The sequence below is a fragment of the Megachile rotundata genome, chromosome 6 (genome assembly GCF_050947335.1).
Source record: "Megachile rotundata isolate GNS110a chromosome 6, iyMegRotu1, whole genome shotgun sequence".
Lineage (NCBI taxonomy): Eukaryota > Metazoa > Arthropoda > Insecta > Hymenoptera > Megachilidae > Megachile > Megachile rotundata.
The window spans coordinates 13,951,333-13,979,001 of record NC_134988.1 but is presented as its reverse complement, the minus strand read 5'-3'; the positions used below and the strand labels follow the sequence as shown (position 1 = coordinate 13,979,001).

Here is a 27,669-nt window from a genome sequence, read left to right as displayed (position 1 = left end):
TGAGACACCCTGTACGTCTCGAATGCTTCACAAAAAGCGACTAGATTTCTGTTGCGCGAATGGCGTGGAACTGAAGAGACGAAGAAGAAGGTAATTGAACGATCGTCCATTCGTGAAGTGATAATAACTTTTCTCTTTGGAAGAAACTTATCGTTAGCCATCTCTGTTTCACTGTATTCCTTTCGACTTGTTGTCGATGCTTAGTAGAACATCCATAGAACGTCTCTGATTGAAAATAGTCGAAAGGGTCTTCATGTCTGTAAGACATTCTCAAACGGTAACATCACAACTTGTTTTCAACAGGATTTGCTCTCGGCAATTTTCAAGATTACTAAAAATGAATTTTAAATTAGATTTTCGTATCTCGAGATATTAAAAGCTCCTGCGATCGAACAGAGTCGAAACTTAGTTTCAAATTAAACTTCATTTAATTTTATTAAAGTTCCTTTCTCTAATTGTCTGGAACTCTAACGTCGTTCAGATTTAAATGAATCAAAAGGTTCCTTGGTAATTTTTCAGATTATCAGAAATAAGTTTTAAAACAAATTTTAATTAATGGAATCGTCGAGTACTCCCGCAGTTTTCGAAAAAAGGTTTCTTAATTAGTTCTGTAACTGCGACACAATTTGTGCTTGACAGTTTTTTGAAATTAGTAGAAATGAATTTTCACGAGAGTTCAAAGGTCTGCGTGTTATTCTTTAATTAAATTTCCACTTCTGTTTTTAAAGTACGTGTATTTAAATAATAATTACGAAAAAAATGTACTAACACGAGTTACAAAAAATTAATTTTGTTACTTATTTTTTTTTTACAATTTAGTTATTTATTATCATTCACTGTTCTGTCATTTATCATTTACAGTTATGTTATTTACAATTATTCACTCGTGGTTATTTGCAGAAAATTCTACGTTAGGAAGTAGCGACTTTCACGCGATATTTCAGTAAATTGCTTCTCATTTTTAAACATTTCAGTTTGCAATAGCAGCAGAGCCTTTGATACAAAAATGAAAGATCTTTCACGAACAGGTTTAGCTAGTAGGTTATCTAGGTCATCGTATTCTTTCCCTCAGATACTGACGTTCGAAAAATAGCTATCACCCACGCAACGAATATTCTAGGTGTAAAAACAACTCGTGCTTTGAAAGACCGATAGAAATTTTATACAAAAAGAAGTTACACTTCTAATAACAATTTTACAATTTCCTTACCTAATTCTTTAAACAACAAATTAAATATTACATTCTTTTACATAACCTGACCTTTTAAGTAAAACCAAACCTCTCAAGATTATCCTTCATCTTTTTTTAGACAAAATTAGAGAAAATATAAAAATGTTGTTTTGCTAATTAATACATAAATTGAAAAATTCCAGTAACTAGTATGTTACACAATTAATTATAAAATTTAGTCTTTGACCATTTAATAAAAGTCACGAGTTGTTTTCTTCTACATTTTAATTTCTCAAGACTCTTAATTTTTTATTCACAATTTAAGAAATACCAGTTTCAAATTAATTCAATCGTTGACGATCTGCAAAGGCAGCGAAATAAAATGAAAAAGCATCGAAATGCACGTACATCAAAGATACAAATTACCTTTGCTCGCTGTGCGTGTAACTCCCAGGAAAAGCTGCGAAAGTAACAGAGTCGAAAAAGAAAGAGCGTAAAAAGTATCAGAGAACCTTTTCATATTCATTCATAATTACGATCAAATGTTTAAAAGCTTCCCGTAAATTACATTACACAATATTTCAGGCCGTTTGTGTACTTTTAACACTGAATCCATCAATTCTTCAATTTTATTTCGTTACTATTTCTTCGCTGAATTGTATAATACAATTCTACTCCGCACACTTTGTGCAATGGTACACAGAAAAAATTTTTAATTAACCATATTTGTTCGTACGAGAAGTTTTAATTAACCATTTGCTCGTCGAGGGGTTTTAAAATGTTACACTTTTTTATGAAAGATATATTTTATGATTATCTATGAAGTACGGTGTAATTTTCTATGTTAAGTTTTGCCAAGTATAATTATAGTAGCTCACTATAAATTATCTCTATCGATTAGAAAAATGGGTCGAATGAAACTTGTTTTGTTTCAGAACGACTGTAGTTTAATATACTTTGCGATTAAGAGGTTGTGTGATCAACGATTTTCCATTAACAAATACTCGAGAAATTGCATAAAATGTGTCACACTTTATCTTTGCATATAAATCCATAGCACAGTTGTACATTAAAATTAAACATTTACAGTGAAATTAACAGTGAAATTAGAATGAAATATTTTATGTATAGTAATCAAAATGGACATTGTATCCACTGACCGAAAGGAGAAACTCGATCGTCACACGCTCTAGCGACACATCCGAAAAGTTCAACGATCTTCAGTTGACACTAATTGCACTTATTCATTGCTTTTCTCATTATATAAATTATTGTATTACTTTTCAAAAGTTCTGGAAGTATACCCTTCTTCATATTACCCAAAGAATTATACAATCACAAGTTCATGTGACCACATAGATTAAGTTCCCCATTTTGGCGCGCAATTCAAAACTACTCCGTCACACGCCTTTCACCCACGACCCTAATTCAACCATCCAGCAATAAATACACGCAATCTATGCAACCGTAGATAAAGAATAACTTTCCAAGACCTCATCCGTGATATCCTATAATCTCCGGAATTTATTCGAGGATCAGAAGAGAAGCTAAGTCCTCCAACCAATTAACTCTAACATAATCGCCAGCGGCAAGATCCGTCGTTTTTCTGCGAGCCATTTAAATGATTGAAAAGCACCATGGCGGGTGGCACGGTTCGAGGAAGCAAGAAAATTAAATGCAGATGGGATTTAAAGGAGCAAAAAGCAGAAGAAGCTCGTGTACACGAGGGGAATCACGCAGCCAGGCACACGTGACTCTTGTTGGCGCCCGCTAAGGCAACCAACAGGAACAAGTTTTAATTCCCCGAGTCCGCGGCTCATGACCCCGAGGAACTGTCGAGACTTCTTTTTTTTTTTCTTCTTCTTCTTCTTCTTCTTCTTCTTTGTTGCCACGATCGAAGTAGGTCAAGCCCACTTCCGCCTACCAGCAGGCTGCTTCAGCTACCATCGTCATCGTCATCGCGATTGTGAACGACGTTCCTCGTCATCGTGGCTAATCTACGCGATGTTCGACCGATAGGAAAATGGCTATTATCGGTCCAGATGTTAAGTTGGATACTCTGGGATGTTGCCAGTGGTTTCAGGTTTACGACCGTAGTTATCGAGGAAAATTTGTACGTGGCTGATTGGTATTTGGGTTATGGTTGTTTTTTGGTAGGGGATTTAGGATTTGGAAGGTTTGGGTTTTTGGTAGTTTGAGATTTGGGGGATTTGGGATTTGGGGGGTTTGGGATTTAGGGGAGTGGGAATTTGGGGATTTAGGATTTGGGAAATTTGGAATTTGGGGGATTTGGGATTTGGGGGATTTAGGATTTGGGGGATTTGGAATTTGGGGGATTCGGGATTTGGGGAAGTGGGAATTTGGGGATTTAGGATTTGGGGAATTTGGAATTTGGGGGATTTGGGATTTGGGGGATTTGGGATTTGGGGTATTGGAAATTTGGGGGAGTGGAAATTTGGGGGCGTGGGAATTTGGGAGAGTGCAAATTTGGGGGAGTGGAAATTTGGGGGCGTGGGAATTTGGGAGAGTGCAAATTTGGGGGAGTGGGAATTTGGGGACTTGGGATTTGGGGGATTTGGAATTTGGGGAATTTGGAATTTGGGGAATTTGGAATTTGGGGGAGTAGAAATTTGGGGGCGTGGGAATTTGGGGGAGTAGGAATTTGAGGAATTGGGAATTTGGGAGAGTGAAAATTTGGGAGAGTGGAAACTTGGGGAATTTGGAATTTGGGGAATTTGGAATTTGGGGAATTTGGAATTTGGGGAATTTGGAATTTGGGGAATTTAGAATTTGGGGAATTTGGAATTTGGAGAATTTGGAATTTGGAGAATTTAGAATCTGGAGAATTTAGAATTTAGAAAACTTGGAATTTGAAAAATTTGTAATTCAGAAAATTGAAACTTCAGTCATCAGACGTCCATAAATTCCAAATTTGCAGCACCAAATTTTTGTTACATAATTCAATTTATTCCCCGATATTTTTTAATTAACATCACTCATAGAGGTCAAAAAGATATTCATACAGTGAAAAATTTGATACTCACTTTAATAAATTAGCAAGGAGAATGTTGAAATTGGAAAATAAAAAGGCCATATCCTGAATAATTGCAATTATACACTGGCATACTAGAAATGGCCGGTTTTACTGTGGCACTCAACCTGTTAATGTGTTAATAAACCATATTATCGCGTACCACATTACGCGTGACCATTTCCACTGTGGCAGTTAGCACTGTTAAACTCATTCTAGTTGCTCTTTTAACTATTCAAAAATTGGAATCGTAAAAAAGAAGTATTTAGAGTTTCATTACTTTGGAAAGTTATTCGTTCTCTAAATATTAACTCTGAAACAGAATGGTAATATTCAAAAATTGAAATGGTCTAAAAGCATTAGCTCCAGAATGTTAATAAATTATTTATATTAAGGACAGATATTAAGATTTATATTAAGGAATTATTTGTGTTATATAATTGACTTCTGATATTAAAAAATAGGAAATTTATGAAGTCACTGTAGATGACTGAAGTTCAAATGTTTTTCTTATTTAGCTATTCATCCTAAAAGTTATTCACTAACATCCAATTTAAATTTCGCAACAAAATTTAACAAATTATCCTTCATACCATAAATAAATAATCAGCAGCAAAGAAATAAAAATATAAAGCAAAAAGTATAATAAAAAAAATTGAGTGGTGGACCAGTATCTCAAATAACTCACAGAACCAAAAAATGTGGAAGAATTAGAAAAAGGGTAAATGTCACAAACATCTCCCTGAAGTACCGACACAATCATCCCTAAAGAACAAACTCCTCCCAAGAAACAATCAATTGATATTCAAAACAGTTCGGTAAATTACAGAAACAATAGGTTCGAAAGAAACGAAAGAAGGGAGAATGAAAAAAAAAATGAGAATATGGAACAAGAGTGTCTCGTCGTTCATTTTCTACGACGTCGCTGGGCAATTAGATTTAGTGCTTCTTGCTCGTACTCCCTTTTTCTTTTGTCTCTCCATTCTAGAACTCTTCTTTTCTCTCGCATCCTTGTACACGCACACGGATGGAAAGAATGCTCACGCGACCGAACGAAAGGGCGCACAGTTTCGTTTATTCTCATTGAAACTTTCCAAGCAAATCCCCATTTGTCTCCTCGCGTTCTTTCACCTTCCACCATTTTTTTCCCCCAGCCGTCCCGTCACTATCACCCGTTCCTTTCTACACGTTGCGATGAACCTCTACATGTTACGATGAACTGTTACCAGGCAACCAGACCTCTCTTTAATATTTTCAAATGACGTTAATTTTTTTCTTTCACCCTTTCTGCCGCAAGTACCTCTTTTCGCTTTGTTTTTTAACGTTGTACAGGACCGCGATTATATTCTTTGTGTTTGCTGGGATTGTTTGGTGTTGGTTTGAGGAGATTAGTATTTGGGGATTTTGGGATTTGGGGATTTGGAGGATTTTGGAGGATTTGGGAATTTGGGGGTTTGGGGAATTAAGGGAATTTGGAGGATTTGTGATTTGGGGATTTTGGGATTTGGGAGATTTGGGGATTTAGGAAATTTGGGATTTGGGGGATTTGAGATTTGGGAAATGGGAATTCGGGGGAGTGCAAATTTGGGAGAGTGGAAATTTGGGGGAGTGGGAATTTGGGAGAGTGGGAATTTGGGGGAGTGGGAATTTGGGGGAGTGAGAATTTGGGGGAGTGGGAATTCGGGGGAGTGCAGATTTGGAAGAATGGAAATTTGGGGGAGTGGGAATTCGGGAGAGTGGAAATATGGGGGAATGGGAATTTGGGGGAGTGGGAATTTGGGAGAGTGCAAATTTGGGAGAGTGCAAATTTGGGGGAGTGCAAATTTGGGGGAGTGCAAATTTGGGAGAGTGCAAATTTGGGGGAGTGGGAATTTGGGGGAGTGGAAATTTGGGGGAGTGGAAATTTGGAGGAGTGCAGATTTGGAAGAATGGAAATTTGGGGGAGTGGGAATTCGGGAGAGTGGAAATATGGGGGAATGGGAATTTGGGAGAGTGCAAATTTGGAAGAGTGCAAATTTGGGGGAGTGCAAATTTGGGGGAGTGCAAATTTGGGAGAGTGCAAATTTGGGGGAGTGGGAATTTGGGGGAGTGGGAATTCGGGAGAGTGCAAATTTGGGAGAGTGCAAATTTGGGGGAGTGAGAATTTGGGGGAGTAGGAATTTGGGGAATTTGGAATTTGTAGGAGTGAAAATTTGGGGGATTTGGGAATTGGAAAGTAAAAAATTTCAGAATTTGGTAATTATAAAAATTCACATGAAAATACGAAAAAGTAAAAATTTAAAAATGTGAAAACTTGAAAATGTACAAATATAAAGGGAGTATAAAGCAGCTTTCCATAACACAATTTATGTGTTCCATAGTTACACTTACGTAGGTTACGAACAAGATTTACCGATCTCCTCGAGTTTCAAAAGAGGACAAGCTAGTTTCCCAAGGCATTTTTAACGATCGTCCCCGGAACATAAATCATCGTTTTCCCATGATTTATTTGTGTTTAGCGTCTCTCGTATCGTGAAAGGCGTGGTACGGGCGTGAATCCTTAGTGTCTGCTTTTAATTTAATTTATTACCTATCAGATCCACGACAGTATTATAAGCTGCGAGTTCTTCTTGCTGAACTGTGCTTAATTAATAGGATGTAATTGTCTCTGTTAATCATAGGGGAAGTGACATTCAAATGTCAACTTTTAAATTTAATTTATACACTTCTATACTTAAAAAGTTAGGTACTTTCAAATTCTCAAATTTGTAGAATTTGAAGGTTCATATTTACACTAATAGTGTTTTGTCAAGTGTCGAGTACAGTGCTTAATCAATCTCCCCTCTAAAAATTTCAAATAAATCTTCAACGAAAAATTATTTCTCATCTCAACACAATCCAAGTAAACCATACATTCCTACGGTGTTTCATCGCGTCTAGAATTCTCCTATTTTAAAATCCATTTTCTTTGCCTTTGTCTAATCGCGAAACTTTGAGAATCGCTGTCGGCCACAGTTCGGTCCTTTTGTCGGTGGTCTCCGAGTTTCCCAGTTTTTGGAGCGTCGCGTTAAACGGCCAGTGAAATCCCAGGACATATTAAATGATCGTGTAATTACGAATGTTTGCCCGGACCCTCTTCATGGCCCCCTATCGTCCCTTTTCACGGGTGTTCCCTTTGTCCCTGGTTTCCCCGACTGGCGTCTCACCTTTTTATCCGGGGCGAGCACCTCACGGTGTCTGGTTATGGACAGAAGAGGGTTAGATAAAGAGACGACAGCGAGTCTCGAGGTCATTTCGAACCAATTTCAGCAATGTCAGGCATTTAAATCGAGGGCCTGACGTAATCCGCGTCTATCTCCCCGTCTCTCTCGCTGTTCGCATTCCTGGCCTCATACGTTGTTCCCCATTACCGTCCTTCCCTCTCTCCTTCGCCTCCATTCATTCCCCGCTTCTTCCTCTTCTCGTTGTTCCCTTTTTTCCTTTCGTTGTTGTTTTTATTCTTCTCCTTTCTCTTCCTGTTCTGACGCCCGGACTCTTCTTCCCACCATTTTGTTGTCCGTTCCTTTCCAGTCCGGCCGGTTGACCCTCTTTCTCTCGGTTTCGCGAACACGCACCTACGCATACCAAATGAAAGCGTACACTGTCTTCCATCGCTGCCACGCTCATAATCGCCCCCGTCATCGCATGATTCCGGCTGCGTCGCTTCGAAGAAAGACCGCTTTCACGAACGCTGCCAAACTGGCTGCGGTCGTTACCCTTTATCATGCACCGATTCAACAATTCGCTGTCTATCGATCCACCAACACGAATACGCTTCGTCACCGTCATCACCGGCATCGAGGGTTCACGGGGTTGCCCCATTCCGACCTGTCGATTTTACCCCATTTATGAGCCTAACAATTATACTAATTCGACACATTTTTAATTAACCATATATTTATATTTGGTTTGGTTATATTTGTACAATTGTATCTCAGGTTCCTTAATAATATGTGATAGTGGATTCTCAGAAAGTGGATGAGGTTCCTAAAAAGTTTGATCACGATATACATGATTGGTTGTATCTCAGGTGATTCTCCTTAATGTGATAGTATTCTCAGTCAGTGAATGAGTTTCTTAAAAAGTTTGGTCACGATGTAGATGATTGGTACGAAAATTTAAACCTCATGATTCCATAGAATAAATGGTTAACCTTCCTTATATGTCACTCGTGACGCACATCAAAGTTCAGACACAACGAACCAAAATCAGCACGATTGAGTCTGGAAGTTAATACCGATTACACAATCACAAATTCTTTAATCAAAATGTACCCAACATTTCTTTGCTTGCTTTAATATTAACTAGTAATTAGCTCCGACTGTCCTATCACATAAGGGATTAATGATCCCAAATAGTCTAACTTTTGAAATCATTTTGTTGCCATTTTGTTGCAAAGACTTGCAAAGACTTCTCTGTTCAGAATTTTGTTCTTTGAAATTGCAAGTTAAATGCATTATTCGTAATTCGCTATGATTAGGTTGTAGCTGTTGTATGTAGCTGTTAAAAATGGAAAATGTACTTTTACCTCGTAAATGTTAAAAGTACCGTCTTAAATTAAGTGTAACTTAATATGATCCTTATTAGTACGCACGAGATGATATTAGTATGGAAGTAACGTGATATAAAGTATGCCAATTACTAGATCGAATCTCTTACCATGTTACACGTAATACGAAACAGGTTAGGCTGTTGCTTTTGCGCCATAAATTATGTAACTAGGTTCAGTTATATCTTATTATGTTCGTTATCACGAATTTACAGTTGACAATATCGTATACTGTATATTGTTAACTACATACTATTATTTAAGCACAGTAACTCTTATATTAATAATGGGGTAGTTAACCTCAAATTTCAATATACGTAATAAAAATTTGGTATATCAGCTTCTTATGAAATCGAAATAAATATGTAAAAATATGCAGAATATTTTTTTATTGTTTCGGCCATTTTTTAAATTCAAATCACACTTTCCCTGCTGTTGCATATATTATATATTTATAATCACTCTTATACTCTATTTGAATTATACAACTATACATTACATTCGTATTCAACACCTCCATATATCACTTTTATTTATTTAAAAAATTGTAACTTTAATTGAATTTGTATTTTACAAACGTCAAATAGCCGAACGAATTTTTATATCGAATACTTCTGAAAACTTTCATTAATTCTTAATTACATCGTAATTAGCACAGCGGTTAATTAGAAAGAATGTATTTAAGTTACAGAGCAGTATTGTTTAATTCATAACGATAAAATTGTCAGAAGAAGAAAGTTTCTTTAAATAAACTTAATCATATTCCCAAAGTTTTTTAAACTTCCGTCTGCCGCTTAATTGCGTTTTCCCCGCCGACACTATAATTAATCAGTGCACGTAGAAAATTGCAGCTTCTCATCATTCTAGCCGGCGAATTTCAATTAAGCATTCAAAAGCCTTGCTCGTAGATCGATCGTGAATCCCCCAGTCGAACTCGAATCAACTCACCGAGCGATTCATCCCTCATTTAAGCTGGCCACGATCGCGCTAATGAAAATCGCGGACCTAATTAAACTAAGAACGTGGAATTCCCATGTGAACCGGAAAAGACAACATCTACATCCAGCGGAATTTTGGAAAATTTATTTTATTGAATATGTGAACAATTATCTATTTGATTAATTTTTCATTTCATCAATAGACAAATTTTTTAAACATAACATTTTAGCGAATATACTAAAACTTATCCCATTGTTAATTCAATTTATCCAATCTCTCAAAGTTAAATTATATTAAAATACAAGATGTATTCGATAAAAAATTTAATTGCAAAAAATTGCAAGTGTAACAGTGATACCAGTTTTAAGTGAAAAAATAAATATCTTTGAATAAATAAAAAGAACACGTTTATAGGAGTAACAGTCTGTGAATAATGAAGACTTAAATCTTCGGAAGAATTCTCGGAGGAAGAAATGTGCTAATTTGCTTGCACATAATGAGAAGAAGAATACGTTCATAAGGATAACAGTTTCAGAGATAAAAATTCATTTATAAGCCCGAGACTCAAGAAAATGGGGCGAAATTTGCAAATATGATTAACTGTATTTCCATAACTGTCGGTTCGAGGATCTATATTTATAAGCCATTTTGTATTCAGAATCACATCCAATTGTATTTCTGTCATACGAGTGGGAGAAAATTATGTAAAATATATCAAATAATATTGTAGCTGTATCCTTGAGTCAATAAATATTTATCCGTATACAATTTTAATTCTTCCATTTAACATCGGATAAGTAACCCAAAGTAATAAAGTTCGTTACCGTTTTCATTTCTCTGTTAAATTATTCATTAATTTCTAAAAATTGATACGCTGTTAAATTAAAGATCGCATAATATTAACACTGGGAAAGGATTATGTTAATTCAGGACTCTAGTGAAAAATTTGCAGAAACCAATAATAACGAATTTATTGAATGAATGCTGCATTAAATACATATTATTACATTTTAATTAGGAACCTGTTTTAACATTGCATACAATGTAACTACTTTTTATTCAGTCCAAGAAAGAATTATTAAACCTAACCTAAATATGGGTTCCGGCAACGAGTTAGAGAAAAAAATACACTTTGAAATGTTACAGAAAAGTCTGAAGAAAATGAAGAACAGAAGAGGAAGGATGAAACAGTTTGTCCAAATAAACTTTAATTTAATGTAACTTAACCTGAATGTATACGGGTGTTATGAAGAATGATCGAAGACAGAGAATAAACTTTTGAATAAATATAAAAGTAAAAATTTCGATGAAGCTGTTTATTCAGAAAGTATTTGAGTAACCTAATCTAATCTAGACATGGGTACCAAAGCAACAAATACAGAATGAGAACAAATGTTCGCATCAATAAAAATGTCGAAAGAAAATGTAGTTTGCCTAGAAGAACTTTGATCAACATAACCTAAGCCAAATACAGGTGTCACAAATAAAAAATAAGAACAAACGTTGGCATAAATGGAAAGTCAAGAAGACGAAGCAGTCAAGAATTCTGATTAACCCAGATACAGATAGCAGGAGAAAAGAAGAACGATAGATGTCCGAATAAATGGGAAAGTCGGAAGAAGATGAAGCAGTCAATCGGCGAATTTCGATGGCAAGATTGTACGAATAGAGAAAGCAAGTGAAGCAATAAGGGCACCGAAGGAGCAGGAATACAGCAGGAGCAGAGAAACGAATCGCTTCGTCTGGAGTAGCAGGAGAGAAGATATCCTCGTGGAAAGCAGCTCGTTGACACGAACATTTGCAACTGGAGACACTCAGGTGTTGTGGGGCGAACGGCTGTACGGTTGTGCAGGCCGACAGAAAGGAGCAAGCCGAAGGAAGAGGCTGGTAATGGTGAAACTATCTTGGGGTTATGCTCCGGTCACTGACATCCAGCCCGTAACGCTATACTATACTCTTTCCTCTCCTGGACACCGAGAGTTTGCCCTCTGACAGCCTGTATCTGTAGATTGCCAGCCTCTTTCACGATGCAGCTCTCGACTACACCGCGACCGGATAACCAGATACGTATCTGTGAAAAATGTCCGATTCGTGGAAACGGTGGGTGCGTGAAAACGTCCTGTACTATTTCATCCGGTCATGGTACGAGTCACGGTTCATCACCGATCGGACAGAAAAATGTACGAGGATGTAGAGAAAGACACTTTCAGAACTTACAAGTTATCGGGGAATATTAAACTGAGACGTCCTCAATTTGTCACTTGATCAGTTAGAATGTGTATCTGTTCAAGAAGATTCATCTACTTCAGTCGGTTGGTGACATCTTTTGAGTTCACATTTTTGGAACCGATCTGCTCTAAATTTGGTGTGATTGCTAACGTGGACTGTAATGATTTTGCAAAGTTGTGCAACTTTAAATATTCCTGAAGCTACTGACATCTTCTGAGCGATACTACCTAGCATCTCACATTTTTGGAACTGTCAATTTGGTCCAAACTTGGTATAATTATAAACGTGAACATTAATGATTTGAATATTAAGCGGTATCTAAAAGCGACCTAAACCTGACATCAAGTAATTTGACATTTAAAATTTGACTCGAAGTGATATCTGCTTTCGAAACTGATTTTTCCACGAAATCCTATAAGAAGGCTGTCAGAATTCCATTTCGTGTTAGTTCCATATGTAATCTCATCGTTACATGCACTTTCGTAAATACCTGATCGACCGTGAGCGAGGGCCACTAAACCGATTACTATACTTTATGCTATACCGGTGTTAACAGCCATCCTCGTAAGTGCACCTAACGGCAACTTAAATGTATCCGAGAGACTGTTGAACACCAATTTAATTCGAGATTAATCGACGAATATTAATCCGCCACTTTCGAGACGATGATACCTGTTTGCGAACAATTAGCAATTTAAGAGGAAACTTTGAAGCGTGAGGAATTTCACAACTTCCAAGTACAACACTCTCCTATTAAAAATTTTGCGACAAGCATTTGATATCGTTATAGCTACTTGTTTGTGTTCGGGGAAATCGAAGTTCCGAGTAGCGACAGCAAAAGATATTTATAACCGATTTCGAGAAAATGACGGATCTTGGTTTCTCGTTCTAGAAACGATTCTTGAAATAGATTTATATTTCTTGAAATATTGCTGAGAAATTACGTTTCAAATTTATACACTTGCAGTGGATGTGTAGCTTCAATTTATATCATCCATATATTTTTATTTATAATTAAATTATTTGACTATGTTCAGCAAATCTTTAGTTCTATCAGATGAACATATCTAGTTCTATCAGAACACGTCTAGAAATCTAGAACATGTCTCGTACAATTCGTAGCTAATATTGAACCTCACAATCTACTTTTTTAAATCATTATCTACAGTGATAAAGAATGACAGTTTTATCCAAACAGTTAAAAGAAAGAAATAATAAGTTCTCGTTATGAATGCTAGCACAACAAATATTAATAGTCACTGTGTCTGTACAAAAGTAGATTAGTTTGGTATTTCTCATGAGTCCATCATTTGTCACCACGAGGTTAAAAGCGCGCGCGATTTGAAACGCGTAACTCGATTTGATCTCCAAATCCAAAACCTCTAATAAATAAATAATTAATACTACTTTAAAAGCATGTGTCCCTTCCTATCAATTACTCCACCTGTTCTTTAAGGCGATAAAAAAATCTGGTAAAACAAATCGCTGTTCTGAAAACCCGACTACGAACTAAAATCAATTGGTAAATATCACGATTCTTTTCCGTTCTGTTTCAGCCGGACCCTGAACAATGGAAGATTCGAGTGACGTCTCGATGGAAAAAAAAGAAGGAGAAAGAGTCGAAAGTAGGATGAACCGTGAACGGTCTTGATTCCTTGGCCGTCATTGCTGAGTGCAGCTTCGGAGTTCTCTGCACTCCTCGCTTCTTTCTACCTTCTCCTCTATCTGTCACCCTATTTTCCTATAGCCTCTCTAATGGCTCTCGAGGTCCCTGTCTTATCGGTAACACTCCTCCCACCAGCCGTCGGATCTTTTCTCAATGAAGAATCTAAGGTTTTGTGTTCCAGTGGCGGTGCAGGAAACCGATTGCAGTAACCGGGGAAAAAAGGAACATCGCGAGTGGAGGACACAGAGTGCATAAAAGTCGAACGTTACGGGCGGGCCTGACTCTTTGCTCTGCCCGTATCTGTTCTCTTGGGTGAGCAAAGTTTCAGGTGTGTTCGTGGCTGTCTGTCGCCGTGATCTTTACCGAATTCGACGTAAAAACGATTGGAAGCCATTTTGGTGCCGAATTCGGGCGGTAAAGTTAAACGAAGCTGCAGTGAAGGTTGACGTTATTTTATGGGATATAAGAGACTTCTTTATAAATTACCTTCTTTGAAACATAGTTTAATATAGAAGTTTATTTGGGAATTAGATTTTTCGGAAGTTTGGTTTTTTGAAAGTGCAAGACTTTGACAAGGGTTGAATCTTGTAATTTAAGGAGTCAGATATTTAAGGATATTGTCAGTAACACTTGTGATAAGAATTGTCTTTACAATTTCTTTGAGAAATTTTTTTTGAATAGCCTGCAGGAAATGTAGATAGGTGGTAATCTCGACAGTACTCTTACGCCTGAAATTTGCTTTTTACCTGGTCCTCGTGCTCTCTAACTTTGAGAAGATAAAGGTGAGCAAAGTTTCAGGTGTGTGAGTGCGTTGGAATCAACTGAGTCTCAACAGAAGAAGTCACTTAACAATAATTATTGTATAATTCATTATAAATATTCCATTGTCATACTTTTAGAGAAAAATAAATATGTACTCTGTCAATAAAAACACTATGTACAAATCCTATGAGTCTCCAAAAAAATCCCACAAATTTCCAAAAAGTAATAAAAATGTTATCAAAGCCGTGAAATCTGTATTGTTAGATATTAGATTTTCGAGAAGTTAAAGTGGTGAAATATTAGTTAAAGGATCGCGATAATCGTGATAGATTCAATTTAAAATTAAATCTTTATCTTGGAAAAGTTTGCTAGCCGCAAGGGATGTGTTCAAGAATCGGTTAGTCTAAGATTAGCAATGAAGTTAGACAGGTCTTGGAAAGACTAATAAATCAAGTCAAGCGTTAGGATCTGGTTTCCGTCAGTGTCAGGCTTCCTCCTACGTGTATAAATCAATAACAGGCTGGTTAAAGCCGATGTAATTGAGAGAATGTAATTTTATACTCGAAAGTCAATAAGAAACTGTACACCCGCGTTAAATCAAATAAATCCGAGGGGATTTCATTAATTTTACACCTCAAACTAAATTGAACATTTTACGCCAAATACTTATTTTTTAATATTTATACATTTTATGAAGATTGTTATACTTTGTACATGTTAGGTATTCTGCAAATATTTTAGGCAGGGATCATTTAATTTCTTTAATAATTTAGTGTATGTATTTATTTATATACGTTGTATGCTATTTCAAAATGTATTGAAATTGTATCAGAAAATTTAAGTAAGATAAGAATAATATTTAATAAAAATATTTAATTAATAATTGTATCGTGTGTTCATTTCAATTTTTCCTCCTTTACTAAAATATTTAAACAAGTTTAATCGACGTCCCCTTTAATCAAAAGTACATCATATATTGTTGAAACCGGTGTATTGGTAAGTTACATACATATTAACTTGAAATGTTTAATCAATGACAATGTAAAGATACGGTAGGAAAAATTTTAATTTAAAAATTAGCAGATCGTATTCTCAATAATTTTACCTTATTACAATTTCCATACCGGGAAGTATTAATTCTAATAATAATTTTAAATGAAAGTCTTCCTCGAAAGAGTTAAATGAAATTTAATGATAAGTTTTCCGAGCATTGGATATTTAATTGTGGCTCGCTCGAGCACAAAAAGAGAAAACCACCGAGCAAAGGATTAATAAATTAATTATCCATTAAGCGGTCTTTAAACGTCCTTAGTAAAATAATATAGGAGTACGATCAACGACGATTCAGCGAATTGCTTCCATTTAAATATGAATTTACCCCTGGCAATTAATTAATTAATCCATCAAAGGCATCGCGTTGCGGAAGGGGAGCAAGAACTTGTCTGTCAGAGCTCTCAGGTTTGTGCTTTCATACATCGGTTATGTTCGGAATATGGACATCTAGCTATAAGAGATTAACTTTATAACTACAGTTTGTATTAATATTCGTATGTTATATTATTAACCCTTTGCGCTCGAGAGGTGGCTCCCACTCGCCATTTTATTTAATACAATAATTTGAAATAAGCATTTTTAACTGACTCTATAATATGATACGTGTGTTGCATAAACACAGTCAAACAAATAATAGTGGAGAAGTAGAGAAGATAATAACCTCAAAAGAATTCATTTAACTTTTTACCTAATTTTTAAAGTTGCTGTTTGCAAACAATCAAATTACCTTCGAGTGCAAAGGGTTAAGGTTTATAGATCGCTAATTCATTTATATAAATTTCCTGCTTTCTAAATTTGTACATTTCTCAATTTTAAAATCTAAAAATTCGAAAACTTGAAATTTATTCCAAATTCCAAAATATACAAAATTCTTAAACCTCCTAATTTTTACTACGCTAAAAATTTTCTAATAAAAATTTCACTTGAAATTAAAACAACGAAAGAAACAATCTTTCACAAAATGAAAGTAAGGTTTCGCAAACGTAGAATTTTGTGAGCGAACATTCAATCGACTCGACAGAATAAACAAAGGAAATAGAACGAAGAGAGGTACATATTGAAAAGCCATTTGTGAAAAAGAATGGGAAGAGCATAAATGGAACGGTATGCAACGAACAGAACAGTTTCGGAGTTTTGCGTCGATAGTTGATAATACTAGGAGTTCGTTATTACCAAAAGTTTCGCCTGTTAAACCAGAGTGCTGATAATATTGCTCGCATCGAGTTTAAACTGTTAACACATCGACCAGCCTACCGTGTATTCGAAATATATTAGTCGCGATAAGAACAGTTGAACTGTTGTATTTTAGGTGTCGGACAAGTTACCTGTTATCTGTTTCGGCGTTTTATTACGTTTCTTCAGCGGCTCAGATTAATTGGAAAACTTGTTATCTGATAGTTTAAGTATCTCTATCTTGTTTCTTCTCTTTTAATACCCGATATTTACTTTCGTGTTAACAGCCTGTTTCACGTGTAAGTTATTATGATTTTTGGTGTGCGTCGAGCGATGGGTTTAAGTTGAATTAATTTCAGAATTTGGGAAATTGGGAATTTGGTGTTGGTTTGAAGAGATGAGTATTTGGGGATTTTGGGGTTTTTGGGGATTTGGGGAATTTGGGAATTTGGGGATTTGGGGATTTGGGGATTTGGGATTTGGGGGATTTGAGATTTGGGGAGTGGAAATTTAGGGGAGTGGGAATTCAGGGGAGTGCAAATTTGGGAGAGTGGAAATTTGGGGGAGTGGAAATTTGGGGGAGTGGGAATTCGGAGGAGTGCAAATTTGGGGGAGTGGGAATTTGGGGGAGTGTAAATTTGGGAGAGTGGAAATTTGGGGGAGTGGAAATTTAGGGGAGTGGGAATTCAGGGGAGTGCAAATTTGGGAGAGTGGAAATTTGGGGGAGTGGAAATTTGGGGGAGTGGGAATTCGGAGGAGTGCAAATTTGGGGGAGTGGGAATTTGGGGGAGTGTAAATTTGGGAGAGTGGAAATTTGGGGGAGTGGAAATTTGGGGGAGTGTAAATTTGGGGGAGTGGGAATTCGGAGGAGTGCAAATTTGGGAGAGTGGAAATTTGGGGGAGTGTAAATTTGGGGGAGTGGGAATTCGGGAGAGTGGAAATTTGGGAGAGTGGAAATTTGGGGGAGTGGGAATTCGGAGGAGTGCAAATTTGGGAGAGTGCAAATTTGGGGGAGTGGGAATTTGGGGGAGTGGAAATTCGGGAGAGTGCAAATTTGGGGGAGTGGAAATTTAGGGGACTGCAAATTTAGGAGAGTGGAAATTTGGGGGAGTGGGAATTCGGGAGAGTGCAAATTTGGGAAATTGGGAATTTGGAAAATGTAGAATTTGAGAAATCTACACTTACTGTACACTTACTCTACACTTAGAAAAATTCTACTTAAGAAAACTCAAAAATTTCATAAACAATTTAATAAAATTTTTAGCATACTGAATCTCTTCCACTTGAGGAATAATGTTTGACTCTAAAAAGAAATATTAAAAGAAATATATCGTTTTTCGACACGAAGGAAACAATGAAAAGAAGAACATTCTCAGAACGTTTAACTACAACCTTGAATCTTTTCCGTGCTGTTTAACGACAAAAGAACTAAATAGGGTCCCCGTTTCTTCGACGAATTGTTCCATAAAATCAATTATCGAATTGACGACCTTCTGCGTCAAAAATACATGTTTTCCCCTTTTAATAATCCATTGGCCAACAATAGATACGTGTACCCTTGCGATCGCAAGTTTGCTATTTTCTGTGATCACGTGATCATACTATGTTTCCACGTTCATGATTTAAGCGAATACCGTGCGACAGTAGCGAACACTCCGAACAACTTGCCAATAAAATTCGAGACAAACGGGGCTCGATGCTAGTCTCGCAAAGATCTCTTCTTTATTCCTTCATAAAATGTCCCGATTCAATAAAACGTCGCGTGTTAGGGACACGGGAATCTCTATACGGAGAAAATCATAGGCTGTTATAGACTCTGACATGAAAGTAGGTAAAATTTTGGCATTTTCTGTTTGCAATTCTCAAATTTACAATTTTACAAGTTTTAAATTACACAGATTTGAAATTTCTCAAATTCCAAATTCCCCGGATTCCAAATTTCCCAGATTCCAAATTTCCCAAATTCTAAATTTTCCAAATTCCAAATTCCCCAAATTCCAAATTCCCCAAATTCCAAATTCCCCAAATTCCAAATTCCCCAAATTCCAAATTCCCCAAATTCCAAATTCCCCAAAATTCCAAATTCCCCAAATTCCAAACTTCCCAGATTCTAAATTCCCCAAATTCCAAACCCCCCAAATTCCAAATTCTCCAAATTCCAAATTCCCCAAATTCCAAATTCCCCAAATTCCAAATTCCCCAAATTCCAAATTCCCCAAATTCCAAATTCCCCAAATTCCCATTCCCCCAAATTTCAAATTCCCTAGTTTCCAAATTCCCTAAATTCCAAATACCCCAAATTCCAAATTCCCCAAATTCCAAATTCCTCAAATTCCCATTCCCCCAAATTCCAAATTCCCCAGTTTCCAAATTCCCCAAATTCCAAATTTCCCAAATTCCAAATTCTCCAAATTCCAAATTCCCCAAATTCCCAATCCCCAGTTTCCAAACTCCCCAGATTCCAAATTCCCCAAATTCCAAACTCCCCAGATTCTAAATTCCCCAAATTCCAAACCCCCCCAAATTCCAAACCCCCCAAATTCCAAACCCCCCAAATTCCAAACTCCCCAGATTCCAAATTCCCCAAACTCCCATTAGTTACCATCGTTTGCCATTTTAATTTCCCTTCTTTTTATTTTAATTGCAGTCACAGAAATACTTGCAAAGTAAAGCTGAAACTAAAACTAAATACCTAAAAAAACATAAAGAATAAATTTAAAGAATACTAACATCAAAATTGATAAATATCCTAGTCAATTAACTTGATCTCCCAAAACCAAAAATAAATATTGAATATCCTTTCATTCTTCCTAAAGAGTGCTTAGTGCATCAAAGAATTAATTTCTAAAAGAAGACTTATTGAATCAAAGTGTACAGGTATGAATCAAAGTGATTCGAAATGATTAGCGGCCCATCGTAACACGAGAAATAGGACCGCAGATCGACCTTCGATACCGAAGTTGCTCAAACTCCTGTTTACATCAGAATTAGAAGAAACAACTGGTTGCATATATGGGTTACATAGGTGATCCCTGATACGATAAACCTGAAATGCATGTAAGCAGCATGGTAAGCTTTACGCAATACCCTGTCACAACAGAATAGATATCCTTTACGCAATATCTATAAATAAACTAGTCCATAGAGAGACTACAATAATGAGACACTGCTCGAACCAATAATAATAAATCATAGTTTAAATTGCTAAATTAACAAGAATATACTCGATTGCTCGATTACTTCTTCGCCCTGTTTCACGGTTTATTGCGGATAATTTGTCAACTGGTTTTCTAAGGTAATAGCAGTTAGGTATCGAGTTGATGGAGTGAGGTAAGAACTAGGGTGTGACTAGACCCATAGGATATCAAGTAATCTGAAGAGTATGTAGGTCGAATGTAGCGAATATAGGCCTTATGTGGCTTCAAGGTTTACTTTCTGAACTTTTTAATTTTTAAGTTTCTAATCTCATTCATTGCATTCCTGAATCATTGACTTTCCAAATCTACGAATCCTCAAATTCTCGGATTTCCAGAGATCCCCAAATTCCAGATAAATCTATAAATTTTTAAATGTTGAAATCTTTAAACCTTGAGGGCCAATGATCATAGCAGTCGAGGCACATATAAAATCAATCGATCCAAACCTTGAGGTACTTAAGGAAATCTTGAGGTACCCAAATCTCCAAATCTCTAAATCTAAGGTGCCCCAATTCTCAAATTTTCAAATCTCTAAATACCTAAATTTGCAAAACCCCAAATCCTTAAATCCCTAAATTTTCAAATTTCAAAATTTGCTTAAATTTTTAAATTCCTAAAGCCCCAAATCCCCAAAGCCTCCAATTCTCAAACCCCAAATCTCTACTCTACAAATTCTCAGATTTCCAAATCTCTAAATTCCTAAATTTGCAAAACCCCAAATCCTTTAATCCCTAAATTTTCAAATTTCCAAATTTGCTTGAATTTCCAAATCCCCAAAGCCTCCAATTCTCAAACCCCAATTTCTGAGATTTTCAAATCTCTAAATCCCCAAATTTCCAAGTTCCAAAATCTCCAAATTCCAAAATTTTCAAATTTCCAAATTGCCCTAAATCCCCAAATTCTCAAAACTACAAATCTGTAGTTTCTGTAGCTTTGGATTTCTAATGATTTCTCGTAAAATTAATTAGGGACCTCTGTCGGCAAAGCTGAGAACCTTCAAACAAAATTATCTCTCCTACTTTGCTTTCAAATACTACAAACTTAAAATTTATAATTTCTCCTCATAATATTCCATATAATCATACAAAGAATATTCGTAAAAAAAAAAACACAAAGATATATTACTTTTGTTTCAATTAATTAAAACTACAAAATTGTCTTTATCTTTTCTTCACAGAACAACGCCGAAAAGATTACTCTCTTATCTCTTGTCCTCAGCTTTTCAATTTCAATCCATTTATAATCGACTACTGTTCTAAATTTTCAATTTATATTACTGTAAATTCCGTTAGTAAAAAAATTGAATAAAAGTAGGGAAATATTGTTCTGAAAGTTGGTGGACATTGCAAGACATTTTGTAATGCATCTGAAATGACGCAGATGTTCTAGGGACTTGTAATGTAAAATCATTTTTAATAAAATTTTCACACACTCACGATGAAAATTCGTGGATAATGAAAGTCAAATAGTACTATAAATGTTACTGTTCCATGCCAGAATTCATTCATTCAGTAATTACGAATAATAGTATTGTGGCGCCATCATAAATAGTACAATATGTGAATGCATTTATAGTGCATAGTGCAGTACTGTCAATTATCTACAACGTCATACGCATAAGGCAATGATTTTGGTAAGTTTTGATGTCAAGGGAAGCAAAAAGTGAAAATGTATTAATTTATCTATAAGTTGTTATTAAATTATTAAATCTAAAGCCTAATTTTACCTATTAATGCAGTTGACATAATGTGACAATTTATTTATGTTGTTGTGTTTTGTTTTTTTCTCTCATTTAAATTATTGGCATAACGTTTAAATTAAGGTATACTTAAACGGTGTAATATTTATTTTCCAAATACTATAAACTTTGCAACTGGATTTACATTTTTGAAACACATTTTGTTTCTTTTTTTAAATGATTTATAATTATATCCTGTAAAAATGGTAGCTATGATAAAAATTAAGTATCATGATAAGATACAACGTTTTTTAAGTCTGAAATAGTAGTACAATTATTATATTAACCCCAATAGTGCAGTTAATTCTTAATCAGATCAAATTTGTAATGTTGCAGAGCTATTGAATATTTGGATCTGAGGTTTAATATTGATGCCAAATAATATCCAACCATGGCATCCGATAAAAAAGAAACATGTTCGTTACAAGACAGTGATATTGACAACTTGAGCATTGACTCAAATTATATTAAACCAGAAAGTCGTTTGCAAAGCCTTGGCTTTACTATTGACAATGGCAAGGCCAGATTTAAATTAGATGATGACACACCTGCATATTCAAATGCAGCATTAGGTAGTTTTAATGTTGTCGACTCTGATGACACATTGTCCTTTGTTGTATTAGGAAAAGACTCATTGGACTGTATTCAAGCATCGTCGCTTGCTTCTTATGTTGATATTCATGAAAAGAGTATGTCTATTGTACGTGTCTGTTCATTTAAAGCATAATGTTTAAAGTTAAAAACCATATTGATTAGAAGGTTTATTTGATGTTTAGGATTATGGATCCATGATAACTTCTTGGAATTTAAAAGAAATTCAACAGAAACTGAAGGAAGTGTTACATGAGAACAACATGTTAAAAGAAACATTGAAACAGAACAATGTAGCCATGAAAAAACAGTTTAATTCCTTATCTGATTGGCACGAAGAAATTATGAAAGTTCATCAAAATCATAAAAAGAAGTTTGCTGAAACTAGAGAATTAATAAATTACCTTAAGAAAGAGAATGCAGAGTTAAAAATGAAACTGACTACTGGAGAATCTAATAATATAGAAATGGGTTACGAGGTATGTTATATTATTTTATTTTGTTTTTATACTTACTAATTTTATCTCTTGATTATAGATTCTTAGTGCAAATAGTCTACAGAATGCCGTAAAAGAAAAAGGATCTTCTAGTTCTGTAAAGGAACTCGAGGAAAAAGTATCATTTTTAACAGCCGAATTAAATAATTCTAAACTTAAATGTGAAAAATTAACTTCTGATATAGAGAAGCTGGATAGTATATCAAACCTAATGAGTTCACAGTTAATGGAAGCTACATCTACAATTCAAGAACAAAGGCTAAACATAAAAAAGCTAGAAGTAGAAACTTCATTGTCAAAGTCTATTGATTCCACTTATTTTAATCGATCTCTCAATAGTACTACCTCTCAACAATCAAAGCCAGTTAATAATTGCATGGAATGTGAACAATGTTCCAAAAAAGATAAAGAAATTAATTCTTTAAAAGAATCTATTCTTGCACTTGAACGTAAATTAGAACATGTAAGTATTTAGTAAATGCATGAAAGATCATGTCTTAACAAAGTTTTTAATTGTATACAATTTTCAGATTACTACTCCTGTACAGTTTTGTATAAAAAATTCAATGAATTATAAAAAACACCGTCAACAATATATTCAAAAAGTTAAGAATTTCAATAAGAAGTTGAGAGATTTTATATTTAGTTCCGCTAAACAAATAGAACACTACATAGTTGCAAACGTGTACCTAAACAAAATTACGGAAATGATAGAACAAATAGCTTCTGGTGATAACTTATCGTCAACTGATCTACGATTTACTAGTAAAAATTTTGTCCAAAAAAGAGGGGAATATACCGAACATTTGAAACATATTACCGGGTTACAGGACGAATTACAGCGTGCTTTTGACGACTGCGAATCTCTTATGTCTGATATGGATACAGTGTTGAGTACAAATACTGATGATAGTGCAGTGAAAAAGAATGATGCTTCTGAATCTGCACGAAATAATGAAGAAGAACAAGAAAAGTTATCTCTTAGTAAAGAAAGGGAGAAACTGGAAGGAGAGAGAAATATTTTTAATGAACAGAAAAAAAATCTTGAATTAGAACTAAAAAATTTAAACGATGCCAAAGAACTTCTGCGTCAAGAAAGAATGAGTTTGCATGAGGAAAAATCATCTTTAGACCAGCAGAGTAACCTGTATAAAAGCCATTATAAAAAGACATTGGAAACTGAAAAGAACAAATTTGAAGCAAAGTATGCTAAGTTAGTAAGCGAAGTTAGTACTCTGCATGAGAGTATAGAACAGAAGAAACTGTGTATTAAAGAATTACAAAGTGAAGTGGCACTTCATGTAAGTATAAATTCCTTAGTAAATCTTTAGCGAAGTAATTTTTTTTTAAAGCAACATAAATGTAATAATGCCTATTTGTATTACAGTTAGAAAATACCAATTTATTACAAACACAATTAAAACTCTACGAGGAAGATTTCAATCACGAGAAAAAAATTAAAGAATCATTATTAGATGAAAGAAATAATATGGATACAGATTTACAGAAACAAATTGAGTTTAATATAACATTACAGGAAGAAATTAATCGTTTGAAATCTCAAATTAATGGGAGTGCATCAGAAAACCAAGTAAGTTTTCATATGATTTGTATGGATACTGCATAGTTGTTATAATTAATTGATTCTTTAAATTTCAGAGCAATGCAACTCAATTGGTACCTCCATTGGTATCAACATTCTTATGTCCAAAATGTGAGACTGTCTTTAGAGATATGTTATCTTTGGAGAATCATATTGACCATTGTTTAAGTTTGAATTAATATTTACTTTTATTAATGTTTACAATTATTTTATTGACTATTATTTTTAAGGAAGATAATTATGAAACATTATAATAACCATAAGTGTTATTACCTAGAATTATAGAGATATAATATAAATTTGAATGTACTAAACACCTTAAATAAGATGAAATAAAATAAATAATATAAATGTTGATGTGATCTTTTTATTTGAAACCACATAGGAATAAAATGATATAACAGTAAAAATAATTTTTACATTTTTCTCGAAAATGTTTAATAATGCTTCTACATTATTAAATAATGCTTTTAAACATTTGCATGCGTTAGTACATAAAGTCGCCATAAATTTCTAATAATTATTAAAAGGAAAGTCGACAGAAAAAAAGCACATTTCCCGCAAAATTTGTTCGAGAAAAATGCCGGTTTCATGCCAAATCATTAATATAAAAAATAAGCGATAACAAATGAAAATAAACATACAAAAATATAGTAAAAGTACGTACATTCGACGATTGTTGCAGATTCGAAAAGTAGAATTGCAGTTATCACAATTATCACACACAATTTAATTAAACTGGCACAGAACGATAGCGTCACTGTCACTTCAAGAATTTCAAATTTAAAATGGAGTAGCAGTGACTTTGGAGACCTCATGCGGCGAAATTAAAAAGCTCAAGATTATCTATCCTTGTTCCTCCTGCATTACTTTCTATACGAGCAACAAGGACAACCTGTTACCACATGTTTTTTAAATGTTTCTACAATTATACAGTACCTTAAATTCAATTTCTTGAAAAGCCAAACAATTTACAATATCTTAATAATTGTTTATATTACAGTATATCTTATTAGGTATGACTATTTCTATTCGCCAATATGTACATTTGGTATCGCTAGTTTAACTTTGCACTTTGCTTATCTTTAAGAGGAGACTTCTTTTTGGCGCCAATAAATGAGAAAACGGATGCTTTTCATATGGAATCATTGTTTCATCGCTAACATCAACTCTATAATTTTTCAGCATCTGTATTAGTCCTATTTTAGTTTGATAAACTGCGAAACGTGCACCTAAAAAAATGAGTAATATTATTATGTGCAGACAAGGAGAACTTTATTTTAACTAGTAGAATTTTATCCTAACAAGTAATAGAATTTTATCCCATCAAACTCTCATCGATCTTGTGAACAGATACTATTTTATGGTCTCAGACATTACTCCTAAATTATTTTACATTATTTAATGAATTACCGATGCAATTTCTTGGCCCATCTCCGAAGGGCAACAAACACATAGGGTGTCGACTGGCCTCCGCATCCTCGTTAAACCTCTCAGGGTCAAAAACTTCAGGATTCTTATAATGATCAGGATCGGTGTGAATTGCGTATACAGGAATGTGAACTACAGTATCTTTCGGAATAGACACTTTTGTACCACTAAAGGTGTAATTACTGTTACATCTTCTTTTTAGAACCGTGACTGGTGGATACTTCCTAAGTGTCTCTGTAAAAGAGTAAATTATATGAAACAAACATCATGCAAAAAATTACACTTTGTAGATAAATCGTGTAGGTAATAATGATTGTAAGAGATATTATCGGAAAATGTGGTGAAATTGCCTTTGAATACTTTGTCCAAATAGCTCATTTCTTTGATGTTCTCGTACGTCCAATTTCCTTTATTCTTCTCATAGAATTCTTTGATTTCTTTCCGAAGCTTCTTTTGCACTTCAGGATTCAACGCCATTTCGTACAAAGCATGTCCAATTGTGCTAGAAGAAGTTTCAAAGCCCGCCGCGAAGAAAATGGCAGCCTGTGCGGTCAGTAAAGTATCCGTCACCTCTAACAATTTCGATAAATTCTGTTAAAAAATAATCGTACATCGAACAGATAAAGCTAACAACCAGTTTACCGATATTTTCTAATTTGTGCGGATTATACTTCAGTTCCATCAACACATTTATGAAATCCGGTCTGACGACGCTGTTCTCTTTCCTGTACCGTATAGTCTCCGAGACCATCTTCGTCAAAAATGTGGTCACCTTGTGCGAAGGTAGCAGCAACGCGAGTGTACAGTACAACCACGGTGCAACTTCTCTCAAAATACCTCTTAACCGTGCCTTGTTACCAACTTCGAACATCCTTTTTCCCAGTTGCCGGAATTCGCTTCCTTCGTCGGCCAGCGCGTTCATACTGATCCCAAAGATGCAGCTTCCTATCACGTCCGTGGTGAACCTTGCTGCTACTTCTCGACAATCCAGAAGTTTTTCCTCCTTGATTATTTTCTCTAAACACCCTTCTAGCGCGTTGGAACATTCGAGTATCAACGGAAACATATCTTTCAATTTTCCGGACGTGAATATCGGTGAGAGCCTCATCCTCAGTGGACGCCATCTTTCTGCTTCTAAGCTGAAGATGTTTAAGGACAACGGTTCTGCCTGTAAATATAGTTTATAACAGCAGAGTGATCTTTAGTGAAATAGAGAATATGTAACTTAACTTTTGACTTAACTGTAACTTTTGAAGTTTCATCAAAAAAATTTTAAGTGAAAAGTTAGAACGAGCTGAAGTGGAGGTTACTGAAAATGGATCTCACGAGATTTGACTGTATCCGCAAATATTGATATTCAATTTCTATTTTATGTTGAAAGAAAGGTTTTCGTGATAGTATTTTATACGTACTCTCGGGAAAAGGGTAATTCCTCGATCATTGAAGGTCGAGAAGTCCTTGATCAGAACGTCTTTTATAAGATCCAGATCGGTCAATATGAGATTCGGTGTTCTTTTCACGAATATTCCGATCATGGGTTCATTCTTGTATTCATAATACAGTTTCGTTATATAGTCATCTATCGCGGAGTGACCATTTATGATATTTTTGAGGTTACCTAACACAGGTACTGGTTTTGGTCCAGGTACATCACGAGTCTTCCAAAAATTGAAGGTCGACGTAAAGTAATAATACAAAGCAAGGAAAACTACAACCAAACTGGTCAACAATTCAATGCAAACCATATTCGATTTGCATATAATATGATAATGGCAGTGAATGAATTTCAATTAAAGTCGAACGCTTACTGTTCGATATTTTGTGTTTCACTCGAATCTGTGCTTTCTTATCTCACGTCGAGTTATCGTAAAATTTGTTTGTATTTGTGTTGATAATGTATATTCCTTTCTGTTCGAAATGTTCTGTCACAATGAGTTTGCAAAATTTAGCTACAGTAGAATTTCAGTAATTAACTTCAGATAATTGCTTAGTCAATGCAAATATGTTATATACAGGGCGTC

The 27,669-nt window shown here is 35.1% G+C and overlaps 2 protein-coding genes and 1 long non-coding RNA gene across 6 annotated transcripts in view; 2 read left to right on the top strand and 1 right to left on the bottom strand.

Annotated features, from left to right (window-relative positions):
- Nucleotides 1–15,213, top strand: part of LOC143264574 (uncharacterized) — a 242,815-nt gene extending 227,602 nt beyond the window's left edge. Inside the window, exon 4 of one of the 2 annotated variants that reach the window (XR_013038334.1) lies at nt 13,494–15,213. This is a non-coding gene — a long non-coding RNA (uncharacterized LOC143264574). The other variant, XR_013038333.1, reaches the window with a different exon arrangement.
- Nucleotides 15,214–21,156: 5,943 nt separating this feature from the next.
- Nucleotides 21,157–24,572, top strand: LOC100880236 (uncharacterized). Of its 3 annotated transcripts, none has more exons than XM_003704229.3 (7): nt 21,157–21,421; nt 21,863–22,226; nt 22,303–22,596; nt 22,655–23,077; nt 23,145–23,915; nt 24,002–24,205; nt 24,274–24,572. In XM_003704229.3, exons 2-7 carry the CDS (start codon nt 21,918–21,920, stop codon nt 24,394–24,396), a joined length of 2,124 nt encoding a protein of 707 aa, XP_003704277.2. In that variant the 5' UTR covers nt 21,157–21,421; nt 21,863–21,917; the 3' UTR covers nt 24,397–24,572. The 3 variants fall into 3 exon arrangements, with proteins under 3 accessions (XP_003704277.2, XP_012143058.2, XP_012143057.2); XM_012287668.2 differs by lacking the exon at nt 21,157–21,421 and adding an exon at nt 21,438–21,458; XM_012287667.2 differs by lacking the exon at nt 21,157–21,421 and adding an exon at nt 21,486–21,610.
- A 630-nt stretch (nt 24,573–25,202) lies between these two features.
- On the bottom strand, nt 25,203–27,539 carry LOC100876730 (putative cytochrome P450 6a14). Its single transcript, XM_003704364.3, has 5 exons — nt 27,061–27,539; nt 26,291–26,816; nt 25,999–26,220; nt 25,631–25,882; nt 25,203–25,449 (listed from the first exon to the last, which is right to left on the bottom strand). Exons 1-5 carry the CDS (start codon nt 27,391–27,393, stop codon nt 25,280–25,282), a joined length of 1,503 nt encoding a protein of 500 aa, XP_003704412.2. The 5' UTR covers nt 27,394–27,539; the 3' UTR covers nt 25,203–25,279.
- Nucleotides 27,540–27,669: the final 130 nt, after the last annotated feature.

Coding starts and splice junctions, on each gene's coding strand:
- LOC100880236 (XM_003704229.3), top strand. CDS start 21,918: ATGGCATCCGATAAAAAAGAAACATGTTCGTTACAAGACAGTGATATT. Junction 22,597..22,654: donor ATATAGAAATGGGTTACGAG/GTATGTTATATT, acceptor TCTTGATTATAG/ATTCTTAGTGCAAATAGTCT. Junction 24,206..24,273: donor GGAGTGCATCAGAAAACCAA/GTAAGTTTTCAT, acceptor TTTAAATTTCAG/AGCAATGCAACTCAATTGGT.
- LOC100876730 (XM_003704364.3), bottom strand. CDS start 27,393: ATGGTTTGCATTGAATTGTTGACCAGTTTGGTTGTAGTTTTCCTTGCT. Junction 25,883..25,998: donor TTTGGACAAAGTATTCAAAG/GCAATTTCACCA, acceptor ACTCTTTTACAG/AGACACTTAGGAAGTATCCA. Junction 25,450..25,630: donor TGGGCCAAGAAATTGCATCG/GTAATTCATTAA, acceptor TCATTTTTTTAG/GTGCACGTTTCGCAGTTTAT.